This window comes from Momordica charantia (assembly GCF_013281855.1).
Source record: "Momordica charantia cultivar OHB3-1 chromosome 6 unlocalized genomic scaffold, Mcharantia_2.0 BLBB01000006.1, whole genome shotgun sequence".
Taxonomy (NCBI): Eukaryota; Viridiplantae; Streptophyta; class Magnoliopsida; order Cucurbitales; family Cucurbitaceae; genus Momordica; species Momordica charantia.
The window spans coordinates 30660951-30678415 of NW_028275164.1; the positions used below are offsets into that span (position 1 = coordinate 30660951).

The 17465-nt window shown below is 31.9% G+C and overlaps 2 protein-coding genes across 11 annotated transcripts; both read left to right on the plus strand.

Annotated features, from left to right (window-relative positions):
- Positions 1-7012: 7012 nt before the first annotated feature.
- On the plus strand, positions 7013-9581 carry LOC111025061 (F-box protein PP2-A13; the record flags this gene model as incomplete). The annotated part of the gene is made up of 3 exons (XM_022302912.2): positions 7013-7531; positions 7628-7746; positions 8979-9581. Coding segments are annotated over 3 exons (1053 nt in total), but the record flags the coding sequence as incomplete, so codon positions are not given.
- Positions 9582-11843: 2262 nt separating this feature from the next.
- LOC111025791 (F-box protein At4g00755) lies at positions 11844-17335 on the plus strand. Of its 10 annotated transcripts, none has more exons than XM_022303682.2 (9): positions 11844-12002; positions 12421-12594; positions 13611-13655; positions 13832-13903; positions 14012-14180; positions 14894-15307; positions 15400-15560; positions 15865-15983; positions 16804-17335. In XM_022303682.2, exons 5-9 carry the CDS (start codon positions 14054-14056, stop codon positions 17072-17074), a joined length of 1092 nt encoding a protein of 363 aa, XP_022159374.1. In that variant the 5' UTR covers positions 11844-12002; positions 12421-12594; positions 13611-13655; positions 13832-13903; positions 14012-14053; the 3' UTR covers positions 17075-17335. The 10 variants fall into 10 exon arrangements, with proteins under 10 accessions (XP_022159374.1, XP_087981969.1, XP_022159380.1 ...); XM_088125843.1 differs by having other exon boundaries at positions 14027-14180; XM_022303688.2 differs by lacking the exon at positions 13611-13655.
- The last annotated feature ends 130 nt before the right edge of the window (positions 17336-17465 follow it).

Genomic DNA, 17465 nt, shown 5'->3' on the forward strand with positions numbered 1-17465 from the left:
CATTTTAAAATTTTAAATTCAAAATCTAAAAACATTAAAAACACAAAAATATTGAATTCTAAAAATGAGAAACAGAATTCAAATTGCATATCTATTAATAGACCTTTACGAAGTTATTTTTAACCCAAATAAATCCGATGAATTTAACAAATATGAAAAATCGTACCTGGTCCTGCCCAAATATATAATGGTATAAGTTCATAACACACGGTGGATAATCCAGTGGAAGTCGGCTTTGGTCAGCCATGCCACGTGTCACTCTCAACCAATAAATTGTGGACTACTCCTAAGTTATGGATTCTGAGGCCATTCTTCATTTGATATATATATATATATATATTAAAGAGATGATTTGCACATGGAAATGGATTTATAATATATATGCAGTAGAATATTTGGGTATTTATTTTCTTCCTTATTTATGACCAAAAATATTAATATTGGAATTAAATATCATTCAATTACCTGAGATTTCTTCGTATAAATAATTGTTTTTTCTAATGAAAAATTAATTTAAAGCGTGTTGTTTGGAGAACTAAATTAATGTATGAGTTTGTTTGGTCATTTCCCCTCGTGGCTTTTTACTTTAATTCACATTCATTTTCTTACTCTTTTTCTCCATTTTACTTTACTTTATTATTGTATTTTCTACTTAACTTTACTAATTTTTTTTCATGAATTTATGTTAAGGTACTGACCTTAAAATCGAAAGACCATTTTAAAGCAACATTTTTTTTAACGATGAATATACAATTGATATTTATTTAACTTAAAAAATATAATTTGATCATATGATAAATAAATTTTACCTAAATAACATCAATCATATAATTGTCTTTTTTTTAATATTAAGTTGAAAATAAAATTTGTATTTAATATTATTTATTTTTTTAAAGAAATTCTTATATTAATTTGTTCTACAAAATAACATATAAAAATTAATATAAAAATATTAAACTAATAAAAACAAATCTATTATATAAATGCAAATTATATTAAATTAACATATAAATTATATATATCAATATTGGTAAGAGCATTTTTTTGGAACAATATACAAATTTAAAATGTTTCTAGGAATAAATCGTGCAAAACAAACCTAGATAATCAAACATTCCCAAACATCCCTATAAAATTTGTTACAAAACAAACATGTCTATCTAAAATGTCAAGACATCTAATATTTTAAAAATATGAAATTTCAGACAATGTGAAGATATCAAATATTTACTTTTATAATAAATAAACGGCCATAAAATTGTTTACAGTAAACTAATTTCGTTAGCTAAAATTCAACATTTTGAAACTTTAGAAATAAAAATCTAAGATTTTAAAAGCTAGAAACGAAATAAAAATTTAAATTGCATCTCATAAGAAAAAAAAAAGACAATAATAATTGTATAGATGTATATGTAATATATATTATATAAGTGAGTGTACGACACGAGGATTGGATTTTCCCGAATAGAAGACATGCTCCGTACGAAAAGTGATGAGTCAGTGCCACGTCAATAAGATAACAGCAAAACACCATCCACGTGAATTGGGAAAATTATAGTCCATATTACTTCAACTCAAATTGCGTCATGTGTAAAGTAATTTTATTATTATTTAAATAAAAACATTTTTAATTTTCATGTGGGACTCACCGGCAAAATTGATCAAGATCTCACATCCTCTCTCTTAAATTAATCCTACATTCTCTCTTATTAAATATTTTAGATGTGATTATTTATTTTTACTTTGGTAATTTATTCATCTCTTTATTATTATTTACATATTCACTTACTTCTCTCATCTTCTATTTCTATTTTTTTAAAATTCACTTACTTCTCTCGTCTTCTATTTTTATTTTTTGGATCTTCATATTCTCATCCTCGTGTTTAAGTTTAATCTAAACAGGTTAATAATAACTAAAACACAAACAACATTATGTTCAAATAAAAGTCGTAGACACTTACAAAATGCTGAAATCTAAAAATTTGGAGCCAATAAATTAATTTTAGTTTTATATTTAAACAAAATTTAAAACTTTATTTAAATGTAATAGTACTAATTATATGCAAGGAGTGTAGATTTGAACACATATTTTTTTATACTATGAAAATGAGTTATATATATTGTAGGATCATTTGAAAACACTAAGACAAAATGCTACAAGATTGGTAAATGCCCATAATAAATGTTTTTTTGGCTCAAGGACAAACCCTATCTTCGCAAGTTTAGGATTCAACATCTGACTATCGATATTTTTAACTAGTTTAAGATCAAATCATTACGTGATCTTTTTTATAGATTCAGAATCAAAACTACTATTCAATATGTTTTCGGTTACTATTAAAACCCACCTCACAACCTAAGGTACTTCCACGCCTTATTACAAAAATTCAAATGAAAAATTAATAGTTTCAAAGACTAACTCTCCCGTTGCATATTAGCAATAATCTATGGTTTTCCACATCATTACAATTTGTGATCGTTGAATGTGCCATGTCATCACGTAATCAATATACGTATTCAAGATGCTAGCTATATGCCATGTAGGATTTTGCATGAGATCTTATTTTGCTCATAATTTTCTCATTTGGCATCTAATTTGAATTATTCAAAATGTGTTGAAATTGCCTTCTCGATATCTATGTTACGAGTATTTTGAAACATTAAAATTATTAGTAAATACATGTTTGTTATATATATAGATACGCTTAAGGATAGATGAGAGTATGAATGTTCATCGGTCGGTCAGTATTGGTTTTAGTATAAAATCGACACCGACCACTGACCCTTCAGTTTTTAGTCAATTAATATTTTTTTAAATCTTTGTAGAAATCGATCGACCATCTGCAGTTCTGTCATTCAGTTTTGAATAGAGGAGGGAGGTGGTTTCTTATTGTATTGTTGAAATACTCGAGGTTGGTCTGTCTCTCGTCCATCTGAATATCCATTGTCAATTACCACTGAGATATGTTCACTTGGTGAGAAATGAAGTATAGTTGATAGAGAAGATGAGATTAAATATAAAAAATAATATTCACGTTAATAGCAAAGAAAGATTAAAAAAATGAGGCAAATCACTTATCAGTGCAAATCACGTCCAAATGATTTGCAAATAGAGGGAATAGGGTGTTGACACGTGATTCACATGAAAGAGATAAAGAAATGACAATTTTTTTAACCACGTATATTAGTCGGTTTTTGTAGTTTCAAGAGAATCGAACGATCGACCTGTCAGTTTGCCTAAGACAAAACCAACCTCCAATCGACTCACCTCTAAAACTGACCAACCGATTTCAATCCGATCTGTTACGATCGATCGATCCGATTTTAAATGAACATACTATTAAGAAATAGGATTGTTAAAAGACGAAGGAAGATGAAATCAAATAATCCTGAGTCAAAACAATATATACATTATTTTGTAAAAGTTTACCGAAAAAATACAAATAAAATTGCCACACCACAATCACCACCTAGCATTATTATTAAAATAAACCAAGAGTCCAAAGTCCAACAAGTTGGAGGGGAATACATATTAAACTTTGGTTAAAATATTTAAAAAATAGACATGTGAAGAGCAAGGTCTAATTAATTAAATTAATAATATGATTTACATCTTTGATGCGGTGGGTAAGTGAAGAACGTGAATGTGAATGCAACGCATCATTATAAATTATAAATCACATTAGTGCTGACAAGAAAAAATAAAAATAAAAAATCACCTGTCGTAACAAAATGGCGATAAGTCACTCACTATCAAATACTAGAAAAAGAAATTAATATACAAAATTAAGTATGTATAAGATGAAAACATGTGAGAAGAGGTTGTTATAAATATACAGCTACGAGCAAGAGGCTCTAGGGAGCATGACCATGACATAATACAAGACACCTATTTATGAGACGTACGATTGCAATTGTTTGTCAGAGAGAGTAAGGACAAAATTGTGCATGTGATCTTTGGAATCGTTTGAGTAAGACTCAAGAACTTAACAAGTTGTTGAGATCGAAAACTAAAAGTCATGCCGCCCGTGAGAGAATGGTTGCCCTAGACTTGTAGGCGAGTCTTAGATCATATATACACACACGTGCTACCTAATATAATCTAAATTAAAACAAGTAATAAGCTACAATTAATATAAACATCAAACTCGAGACAAAAAAAAAAGGACAAACAAATGAGACGCTTTCAATTATGAAATTATAAAAGTCTTGGTGGTAAAAATAGACTTTAACGCAAATGAATAGTCTCATGTTTTTGAATGGACAGAAGAATCAAAATTCAAAAGGAAAAGAGAAAAGAAAGAAAAAATTGACACAGATTGATTGGGATTTAAAGTAAAAGCTTTCTAATTTATTCTCCTTTTGGGCTGTGTGGGAAAGTTATATATATATATATATATATATATATATATATATATATATATATATATATATATTATTCCTTCTGGATTGAGTTACAAAGTTTGATCCATGAACTTTAAAGATTGAATTTAATAAGCCACAAATGGAAAGATAAAGAACCTATCATAGGTAAAATGGAAAGTTTAAGAATTTTAGATACTTCTTAAAAATTCATAGACTTATTATATAAAATATTTAAAATTTAGAGATTTATTATATACATTTTAAAAGTTTAGAATTCTATTAAATATAATTATTCTGTGTGAAACTTAGAATTTAACGTTTACTAGAAAAAGTTATAATTTTTCGGCAATGTAACTTCACGGATGGAAATAGGTTTTCTAAATGGTCTGTTCTTGGTACCACATCAATAGCTTTTTTAATTCTTTTTTGGTTATATTGCAATTATATTTTAGTTTTTCAACCATTTCTAAAAAGAAAACAAAAAAACGAGTATTTCAACTTTGTTTTGGCCTTGTTAGGAACAAGGGACCACTCTTCACATTGTCTGATATTTTCCACTTTGAACATAAGTCCTTTAACACTTTGCTTTAATGGAGATGTTGTTCATTGCTTATATACCTACGAACATCCGCTTTCCTAGTCAATATGTGACTTTGATCTCAGACGACCCAACAATACTCCCTTCAAACAAAAGACCACTGAGTCTCCCCTTATATAGTTATTCATTTGTGTCTTATTATGAGCATATCATCTTTAACCTGGCGCCACTTTTCTTCATCGGAGCATATCTCCTGTCAGATAGCTCAACCACGGCTTTTCATGACTATGTTCATCAAGGCTCGCCACTTTGTTAGGCACCCAAGGATTCTACTCACATGGCTAAGTTAGAGACACGACTCTATACCAATAGTAATTAGGGATAAGGGACCATCCTCATTCACATCTTTAATGATATGATATTATCCATTTTAGACGTAAGTCTTCGTGGTTTTATGTTTTTGGTATCACCCAAAAAGGTTCATTCATAAGAAGATGATGTCCATAACTTATATATCTAAGACCGTGCCTATAACTTATATATCCAAGATTGCGCCTATAAATATAGGGTTTTCTTAAACTAGTTTGTCACTAACACTCATTCTATATTCTCTCATTATTTTTAGTTCTCCCAACTCATTGTTCTCAAATCTCTTCAATCTTGAAAGAAGACATTATGTGCTACATTATTTGTTATATCGTTTGATATACTTAATTTGATATATTAGTAATATTTGATTATAAATGTTGATATAATAATAATATACCTGATATGAATGCTAATATATCAATAATATACTTGATTATGAGTATTGATATACCAACATGATATAAATGATTATATATTAATGATATACATGATATGTATACCTAATTTGATATACCATTGATATACATAATTTAATATACCATTGATATACTTCTTACACCTCTTTACTTCTCTTCAATGTGTTTAGTTTTTTTTTATTAAACTATATTGTGTTATTTAAAAATTTTAGATGAAATGTCTGTCTTTTATACCTGATATGAATGTTGATATGGATGTTCAAGGCCCTCATTCTCAAATTTAAAATACTAAGAAAGAGTAGACATGAGTGGAATATAGATGAATATGCTATGAGCACCAAATCGTCGATCTTATCCATAAAATGACAACAGCGTCTACCACTTTCAATGGAGCAATTAGATTTAAAAAGACGAATAATGCTCAATGAACATAATTACGATTGAGGGACGTAAATGTTAAATTGAGTATAGTTCAATTGTTTAAAATATATATCATACATCAAGGTCATGTTTGAATTCCGGGGGAGGGGTATAAAAGTCCTTTCAAGTTTCTTTCAAGTGGGTTTCCATTTCCATATGATATGCGTGACTCAAATCTGACTCTGAAAAAAAAAACAAATCCCTTATCCAATTCCCACGTGCTCCTCAGCGCGTGGAAAATATGTCCCTACATGAGTAAGCCCATTCCAATGCAAGGGTAACTCCGAAACCAATTAATGATATTTTGTATAATTTATTTTGTTTTAATTTTCCTTTAGAATATAAATTTCTGACGATATGTTTTTTCTTTCCTTAATTATTCAGGGTAAAATGAAGTTTTAAAGATAGAAACTATCTATATTAAAATATTCATATAATTCAACTGGTTATGTTATTGAACAAAACGTCGGACGTTTAAGATATCAGTAGATGTTTACGTTACAAAATTGTCATATTTGCAAAATCTTATTTAATTTTGACGTTTTTCATTTATCTACTTGTAAATTAAGTAGGTAAAGTTAATTTCTTAAGGCCTTTAATTTTTCCCTTAATTTTATTATTTTCATTGCTTTTCTTAATGATTTTAAAGTTCCTTGTTATTTTGCATTAGTATTTGTGAGACTTGAGTGGATTAAAAATTCATATATTAATATTTACCCATCATTTTTATTAAAACTTGATCCGTCCACCCACAGCAGACATGATTTCTATTACATTTATGAGTTGGATTTGTCATTAATTGACTTATCATCCAAAAGATGAATTAACCTACCAAAAAATATTTCATGCCGTGTGGGGCCTCTGCCCCCACCTCGGAAGGCAAAGTAAATAAAAAAATAATAATAATGATAAATTGATTTTTTTTTTTTTTAAAAAAAGCACACAAAAAGTATTCCATGCACACTCGCTTTTACACCTTCTCTCTCGTAATTGGAATTGGAATTGGAATTGGAAATCCAGTATTTCCAACAACTCCAATTCTTCAACTCTTCTTTCTTCTGCCAATACCCAAATCAAGTTCTCCTTCATTACCCTTTATGGGCATGGGGCTGCCTTCGCCAAGCACCACACTAACAACAATCACCATTTTTCTTCACCTTCTTCTTCTTTCTTACAAGACCTACCAGAGAATTGTATTTGGATCATCTTAACGAAGCTCGATCCCCCCGAGATCTGCAAATTGGCGACGTTAAATCGCGCGTTTCGGGCCGCTTCATCGGCCGATTTCATCTGGGAATCCAAGCTCCCTTCTAACTGCACCTCGCTACTCCGTGCACTTCTCCATCCTCAATTCTCCCTCCCCAACAACAAGCACATCTTCGCCGCCCTCACTCGCCCCAATCTCTTCGACGCCGGAACCAAAGTAATTAATCCGCTAAATCCTTCTCAACTTCAACTTCCGACCTCTAGAGAATGAGCAAGATGTTTAATTACTATTCTTTTTGTTTGTTTCATACAGGAGTTTTGGTTGGACAAGAGGTCTGCCAAAACTTTCCTCTCCATTTCCTCTAAGGCCTTGAAGATTACGGGGATCCACGACAGAAGATATTGGAATTATATTCCTACTCACCAATCCAGGTAATCAACAAATTAATTACTTATTAATTTCAATCAATTTCTCATGATTAAACAGATCTCAGATCCAAACCCTGTTCTCTCCAAGTGATTATTCTGGATTAAACACAAATGTCTAGAAAAAAAAAATCAACAATATTAATGTGAAAGGGCATTTAATTTTGAAGGGGAAGAAGAATAATAATGACAGATAAGGACTTTTTCAAATCTGAGCAGCTGTGGAATTTTTTATTTTTTTTTTAATTTTTTGCTTTTGCAACTTGCATCACAATTCTTCCTTATCCTCTTTTTCCTCCCAGATTATGCCGATGACTTGTCTTTTCAAAATATATAATTGAAAAGAAATATTGTGGATAATTATCTTTGAATTTTTTTTCCTTTTTTCCTGTTTTTGCAAATCCTCTTTGATGATGAAATTTTGCTCATTTTTCTATTTTGGTCTTAAATGACAAATATATTTTGTCCACTTTCTTGATTTTATTATTTTGAAACCTGTTTTAAATCTAATTTTCATCTTGAATTCTATTTATTTCATTTTTACCAAAACTATCCTATTAGTCCCTCAATCGTCGACACACCGACACATTGTTCTATTTAATCTATTGTAGTTATTACTACTAATTTTTATTTAATCATTTAATGGAAAGTAAATTCATTTAAATACTTAATACCTAACCTGCTATATGCAACTTGAAATACTTGTTCATACAGACCTTTATTGGTCAAGTAAATAAAAAATATGTGTGTGTTGACGAATGATTTTTGTTCAACAATTTATAAGAATATTAATGGTAATGACTAGAGTTTTTTTTTTTTCCTTTTTGTTTGAGTTCAATGTTCAAGTAAATAACTAGAATATTATAAAATTTAATTAGGACCATCAATATATCAAAAAAAGGCTAAATTACAAAAAAAACAAAAAAAACAACTCTAAAATTTCTATAGCTTAAATGATATTTTTGAAATTTCTATGAAAGATAAGGGTAAGTATTGAAACTTTTGGAGGAAGAAGGATATTTTTGAAACAAATGACAAAAGAGGATTAAGTGTGGAATTAGGAGTGTGTTTGAAATCAATTTTATCATTGTCAAAATCACTTCATTGTCCATTGATCATGTTTTGCAAATTAAAAAATTGATTTCAAAGAGTCTAAAATCACTTTTAATTGATTATTGAGGTATTATATGGTCGATGATTTTAAAAAATCAATTATATTTAAAATCTACCTCCAATAGGTTTGGGTCAGTGGCATATCTGAAGCAAATTTGGTGGGTGGAAATAGGAGGAGAGGTGGAGTTTGAATTCCCACCGGGAGGATACAGCTTATATTTCCGGCTCCACCTCGGCAAGCCTTCTCCCAACAAGTTTGGAAGACGAACCGCTGACATGGAACATGTCCACGGGTGGGACCTGAAGCCAGTCAGCTTCCAGCTGTCGGTCTCGAGTGGCCACAAGGCCACGTCGGAGTGCTATCTCCAGCAATCCGGGAGCTGGGTTTTTTACCACGTGGGTGATTTTGGTGTGGAAGCCCCGAATTTTACTGCCCACATAAATTTTTCCATGCTTCAGATTGACTGTACTCATACCAAAGGTGGCCTCTCTGTTGATTCTGTCTTCATTTGTCCTTCTGAGTTTAAGTCGCTTTATTAGGGGGATTTCTTTTCCTTCCATTTTTTCATTTTATTTTTTTGTGCAGATCTCTGTTTTGTATATAGTTTTTAGCTGAGATTTGTTGTTTTTTGTACAATTTTTGTTTACCAAGGATTGTGGACTTTTTCTTATGAGATTTTGGTGTAAAGAAGAAGGAATTGAAAAAGGGATATTCATATTCTTGTGTAGTTTATGTTTGTCTGTTTGTGTTGAATTTGAGGAACTCTTGCTTTTCATTTTCTTTTCAATGTTTTTTAATTCAGTAGAACTTTGTATTATTTCAGTTTACCATGGATCGTAGCTAAGCCCCGTAAAGGTTTAGTTAAGCAACGAACTTTTCCATTATGTTGTAACTATGTTTTTATGCTCATTAAGTAGAGTCGATGTTAATTTAACTTGAATTGATTGTTTAAGCGTGGGAGAGTTTGATTAATAATGTAAAATCGAGTAGTTTGGGAAGATACCAATTCTAACTCTTTTCTGGATTGATAATTCGTTTTATTTCTACTAGATAATGCGTTTTTCGATTATTTGTATTTAGTTTTAAAAAACAAAGTATATATATTTGTTTGGCTACCCACTTTTCTAGTGACAATTAGAGCATTTTGATTGCACAATCATTGTAGGGACAATCCTTTTATCACTTGCAACTTTTCTATATATCTTGCACTGAAGTTGTTAGAACGCAACAAGTTTTTGACATTTTGGCATACCACGTGTCCCAAGGAGTCTCATGAGTAATATGAATTAAGAGATCTTGGAACACAAAATGTTGACCAATGGCTTGATCTTAAGAGCTGACCTATCGACGAACCAAAGGTTGAGAACAACCGAACTAGGGAAAACCGCCCTACAACTGCCCACTCACTACTACTGTTAGATTCCAACCGTTCTTTACGGAACATGCGACGTGAATGACTGAACACAATTGTCTCAACTACTCGACACCTATAAATACCAGAGGTAATCCTACCATAAAGTAGCGAATCTAATTGCAAACTCTACACAGAAATAGAGATCAGACCTCTACTAATTTGAGCGTTAGAGTGCTCACTCTTATTTTGCAGATCTCTCTTGCATCTGATTCTTAGGAATCCCTGGAAGCGATCAGATCTGGGCAAAAACAAAGTAGATAGTGGTATAACGGTTGTGGTTGCTAAAGTATAAAAAGGTGAAGAAACTCTGGGTTCATCAAAGTAAAACCTCATCATTTTTATTTACCAAAATATCATTTGATATATTTAAAATAACTCTCGAGGGTCAATTCAGTTGAGCCCCCAACCAACTCACCTTGAAATACAAGAATTTTAGCAACTATATTCGAGATGGTTCAATTCTATTTATTTTCGTGAATCATGCACTTCTATATTATAATTATCGACTTCATTTTTTAAAGATTTTTTCAATGAATGTGATAATAAATATGATGTGAATTAGGTACATTATAATTAAATTTGTTAAACATTGAGTTGATTCACATCAGAATTCAAAATAAAGAATAGAGCCTAACGATTTTCAACAACCATATTTTGGCCTAAGGACTTGTAAATAGAAATGGAAGAACAGAAGAAAAGAGCCAAAATGGTTCTAACAACGATGTTTTATCAAATAAAGTTTCCATGACTGAAAAATAAAAATTAAAATTAGGAAATGAAGGATTGAGCCAAATTCTATAATGGCCGTATGAAAAAAATATATAATAGAAAAGTGACCAATCAAATAATTAATCCTATACAAACAAACATGTAAATAAAGAATTGTATCAACATAAAACATGTGATTTGTAGCCGTCTTTGTGGTAAAACCGAGCATAACCTCATAGATAAGGTACCAATTACCTTTTTTAATATCGAAGATTCAATGTCAAATCAAGCATAGCTCAAGTGGTTAAGACACCTATCTCTAACTAAAAAGTCATGAGTTCAAATCCCACCCCACATTGTATTTGAAATCTGATTTTTAGTTTTTTAGTTATTCTAATTTTAACCTTCTACATTTTCAAATAGGTAAAGAGTATATCAAATCAGTTATATATATCAAATATATCAGCATTCATATCATGTATATTATTGATATATCGTCGGCACTCATAATCAAGATATCAATGTTATTGATTCCTTTAGTAATATAACAAATCGAATATATCATGATACATCAACATTCATATCAAGTATAGAAAATTAATATCTAGGTTATAAACAACAAACATCTCATCTAAAATTTGTAAATAATACAACACAATTCAATAAATTCATTAAAGAAATTTAACACAGTAAAAAGAAGTAGGTTAAAATACATATTTGGTCTCTAAACTTTCAACAAAGTAACGATTTAGTCCTTGAACTTTCAAAAGTAACGATTTAGTCCTGTACAAATAAAATGGCCAACTATACCAGTCGGTTCAATATCGGGTTGGTTTAAACCAGTTTAGAATTAAAAAAAAACAATAATTATATAAAAAAGACGACCTCTCCCACCTGGACCCTCTCAAGTCTCCCACCATCGAAGCTGCCATTTGAGTCATCCAAGCCCACTCCACCGCCTCCATCTCTGCCACACCATGCACCGACGACAACTACAGCTCTGATTTTCCGCTGCTGTCGGATGAGGTATCTCTACCTCTTCCAAAATTCAATCAAAACCTAGTTCATCGTCTTTATGGATTCCCAATTTTCCATCCCAGTTTAATAATTTCTTCTAAAGCAACTCATTCCATGATAATAATTTCTTCCCTCAATCGATCCCCCAATTTCATTTTTCTTCCGCCGAACTATTATATTAATTCAACATCGCACGCCCACGGCCCATCTGGTTTTTTTCCCCTTTTTTTAGTCTAATTCGAGATTTTCTTTAATGGAAAGTTGGATCATTCTTCTTCCCTGGCTGGACTGCTTTGTCTTCTTTTTCTTTGATTTCTTATTTCTCATCTTTTCTATTTGGTTGGACATTAGATTAGATACTGGGAGGAGCTTTTCTTTTGGTTTTGATACCTATTTTTTTTTTTAATAATATTGACCCACGAAGCAGGGGCTCTCCGGCGGCGATGGGGAAACGAAAGTTGCACTGGTCGTCCGTGCATGGTGTGACGCCGCCGGAGATGGAGGCGGTGCCGAAGACCACGGCGTCTGCAGTGGAGTGCGCTTGCACGACCCAGACGGCAGCTTCGGTGGTGGGAGGCTTCAGAGGGTCCGGGTGGGGGAGGTATTTTTTTTATATAATTATTGTTTTTTTTAATTCTAACCCGGTTTAAGTTTAAACCAACCCGATATTGAATCGACTCGTACAGCTGGGCATCTTATTTGTATACATGGATTTGTCACGTCACACTTCTGTTAAAATTAACCTAATTTTTAGCGGTAGGAACTAAATTGTAACTAATTTTAAAGTACATAGACTAAATTTTTACTTTTGAAAGTTCAAGGACTAAATCGTTACTTTGCTGAAAGTTTAGGAACGAAATATGTATTTTAACCAAGAAGTAATATATCATTGGCATATTACGTACCACTCATAATCATGTACATTAATGGTATATCAAATCAAGTATATATATCTCTAAAGTGAGTATAGATCCGCGATAATTGACATATATCTCCAATCAAAATATTGAAAGTTTGATCCCCTACCGCACATGTTGTACTAGAAAAAGAAAAATCAAATACATATATCATTGATTAGGTTTCATGTTCATCGAAGGCATATTAGACTTTTACTTTTTTCTGCATGGACTAGACTTCTAAATTTTGCTAATTTTACAGAATTGAAAAGTGGTTGTTACTTTTTGTATTATTATTATTATTTGTTTGCTGCTTCATTTGCAACGAGTCCTTTGTTATTAGAAAATTTTAACATTCACCAACGTGAGACTAAATTATTGAAACTTTTTAACCAATAACAACTAAATTGAAAAAAGTTTTAAAATAGAAGGTAGCCTTTTATGAAATCTATTTACCATGTCTATTTATTTATTTTTAAGTTTCTGACATTGATTTAATTTATCAAATTAAGTATAAATCTATATCTCAAATGGAGGGACAGTGAATTCAATTGGATAGGTATTAAAAAAATAATAATAAAGTTTCAACTTTAATTTTTCTTTCCTTTTCTGGATAAATGCGTTTCTTTCCTTTAACCAAAATAATTATTATATAATTATAAGCTTCGTCCTGCCATTTCCAACCGTAACTCAGATCGTCATTCTCTTCTTCCTCTCTTAGGGTTTGATTCCCCTTTCCTTTAACTCTCTTGCGTTCGAAGAAAAGGTGCATTACTTTCCTTCTTCCTCGCCTGTTTCTTTAGTGATCGATTTCTTGATTCCAACACCCAATGGAATTTTCTATTCCTTCGTCAGGTTGTTTTGAAGACGTTAATTTTTTTTTTTTTAATTCTTCCTGAAGCTGATTGTATTCTGTATTGTGTTTGATTTACAATTTTCCAGAATTGAAGGTTTTTATTCTTCCACATTCTTAATTCGGAATACCCATCTCTTCTATTTGGTGTTTTATAGAAGGTGACATTTTTTTTTTTAATTTTTGCGTGTGGGATGTTTTAATTTGTGTATTGATCTTATTAATGTAATGGGTTTTATTCCCATTATTTTGGCTCATTGAGTTTGCAGTTTGGTTGGTTTAAGGCTTCCGCATAGTTTACCGTGGGTGAAATGGATAGTACCTGGAATTTCTTACAATGGCTTGGCGATGATTTATCCATCAAGATTCTTACCCATTTGGATGATCCATCTGACCTTCATCGGGTTTGCTTAGTCACAAGTTCTTGGCGTCAGTTTGGTAAGCACTTGTAATGTGTTGAATGGATTGTTGTTGGTTCGAATTCTGAGTTATGATGTTGTGACTCGATGTTTTGGTTGACACTATGTTTCTCCAGAGAATGCTTTCAAGTAGATCCGGTCCGCTTTTTCATTCTATTAGCATGTTTATTATATGTACAACAGATTTTCTTTGCACGATGAATCGGGAATAATGTTGTTGTTTAGGAGACAATGGAGCTATATTTAACGACATGTTGTATCTAGGCACCTGGTTTTCTTTTGTATCAACAATGGTTGTGATATGACGCACATTTCTTGGATATTTGTCATCTTACTACGGAGAAATTTTCCTAAGAAGTCCTAAAAGTTGATATTACTTGACCATATGGTTAAAAGCAGTGGTAGGTGTTGGGACATAAAGTCTTGAAAATATTCTATGGATCTAGAGAATATTATCTTCATGGTTCCAGCAATCAAAAGATAGTCCTCTCTGATCTTAAGCAATTAGATAGTAGTACGGAGCAATATTTTCCGCATTATATATTAACCTTTGTGGCCGCACATATGTATATAATGGGACTCTCCTTCATGCATTTATTGCATCTGACTATCAAACTATGGGAAATAGAATTGTATTCATAGAGCCCGTAGCATTCAGTCTTAGATACGAAAGATTTGTTCGGCTTCAATGTTTTCTTTCTTGTTTCTGAATCTTCTGTTAACATTCTGCAGTGGTTGAGAATAGCCTCAGTAAGCAACTCTGCTTGAGATTGTTTCCTGAGTTATCTGGTGCTCCCCATTTTATTGAAGTGAAGGGCATGATTGATACTCCAACATTCGGGTCAAGCAATGTCACGAAATGGGAATCCCTTAAGAGGGTCCATAGAATCTATTTGCTGCTAGCTAAAAGTCTTTACCATATCATGAGAAAAGATTGCATTTCAGTAGCCATTAGTGCATCCTCCACTGATAATTATCCTGAAGAAAGTATCGATAACACATTGAAAGCTGGTGATAGGATTCAACATCGGGCATCATATTGGTCCAGTTTAGGATCAAAAGATGCTAATGCTCCTGAGACATTAACTTATGAGTTTGTCTCCAACCTATGTGTTGTTTCTGAAATTCATATTCAACCATTCCAAGGTTACCCAACTCTACTCTGTGAATAATACGTTACACGTTTAGATTTGAACTTGAACATCTCTTACCTGACTGATTAATCATGTCTGCATCAGCATATTTTCAGTATGGCTTCCCCATATATTCATCAAGGGCCGTTCGATTTAAAATGGGCCATCGAGAATCTTCTTTAAACTCGAGTACAAACATTTCAAGTGATTCAGAAAGTGATAATTTTATCTGGACTTACGTCTCGCCAGAATTTCCAATGGCTCAAGTAAGTTTAATTACATTTATTCCACATTTGATCATCATAGAGTGAAGGAGAGTTCTGTTGTATCATGTGTGGCAAATTGGCTTTCATGGCGCATCTTAATTCCATTTGTTTACCGTACAATTGATGAAGCATGCTCATTCCTTGGTTTAAACATCCAAGTACTGAGAAATTCTCTTTCACAAGTTAATCTATGTATTACTTCGGCATAGTTTTTGGATGATGAATTGACTTGGAATTATTCTCATGGCAATATTCTTTGCTACATTTTTTCCTTACAACTTTCTCACGTATTTAATGATAACAGGAAAACACGCTGCAAATATTTAAGCTTCCAGAGCCTGTTTTCTGTGTTGGTGGAATTCTGCAAGTTGAACTCTTGGGCAGAGTACAGAAACAAGAAACAGATGGATTATATTACTTATGGTTAGTTCCTTCTAACCACCAAAATTCGTTTTTCCTTTGTCGTGACAGGGTCCTTTATTATCAATTGTTGATAGGTTAAATTTTTCTTAAATATATATGATGCAAAAATGTAGTATGCCATATAGAAAGTGCTAAATTACCCATGCGTCCATGAACTCAAAAAACTTAGGCTGATGGGATACATGAGATTTAACCTTTTATTAATACTTCAAACTTCTCCAAAATTTCAATTTAGTTTTTAAAAAAGGGAAAAAGAAACACTTTCTCCAAATTAGTTATTAATATTAATTGAAAAGTAAATGATATTAACAGGGATTTGAATACAAGTTCGTGCTCTCATACAATGTTAAACTATCACTTGACTCAAAAATGGGTTACAGTAAATTTAATATTTTATTAATACTTTAATAAAAAGTTTCTTATTATTCTTAATGAATAGCATAGGGTGCTGGTAGAAAAGGGAAAGATATCTAGGATATTTTCAAGAAAAATTCTTAGAATCTTGCTTACACTTGATGAATCATGCCAAAACTGATGTTAGGGAAATTACAAGTAGAATTGACATCTGTGTGGGAGGGACCTTTCATCTTCTATTTTTCTCCTAGACCTTTGGCTGCTCATAAGAAACTTGTTTGGATTTTTTCTAAAATGGATCAAAATAGTTTTAGTCTGATCATTTCATATCTGTCAAATATGGCATACCAATCAATTTAATTGTACAATGGCTGGTGCAATTTGGCTGAGTACCTGTTTTACACATTTCATTTTGTACTTTTTTGTCTACATCTTACCCTGCATTGCTATGGAATGAATGATCCAGTGTCTCCCATGTTCAAGCCGTTGGACGGCCACTCTTACCCGGATATGATGTGGATATACTTGACCACTCGGGAAAGTGCGTTTTGAAGTATTTCCCCGAATCGCATCATGCATGCTCATCGTGTAATGAAGAGATAGGTCATTCCCATGGCGGTACTAGTGGTTCTAGATTGATCGGGAGAGGCATGCAGGATTGGGAGCAAATGGTCTTGAATACACTACTTGGAGGAGACATGCTTGTTGAGGATGATACGGACGAAGAAAGTGCATGATGGTAGTAAACGCAAACCGACCGCAGTGAATTTGGCACGGTGAAGCGAGTGCTTAGGTAAGCCTAAAGGTTGGTGATCTAGTAGGGCCAACCAAGGGTGTAAAATATTTAAATTGTCCTGCTAGGGAAAATTTTCGGGAAGATTTCCATACTACTCTGATTCACATTATGTCATGTGTTAATGTGAAATCTTATTTTAAAAATAAAATAAAGTGGACTCCAGTGATTTTAAAATGAAAAAGGGTCCAGATCTCATTCTCTATCCACTATTCTTATTTAATACCTTCAATAAATAAAGTGGATCCTACATTTTTATTTGGAAATTTAGTTTTGTTAAATATCTCATTTTTAAGCTTTTGTTTTTATATAATGATGCTTATGATTTCTTAATG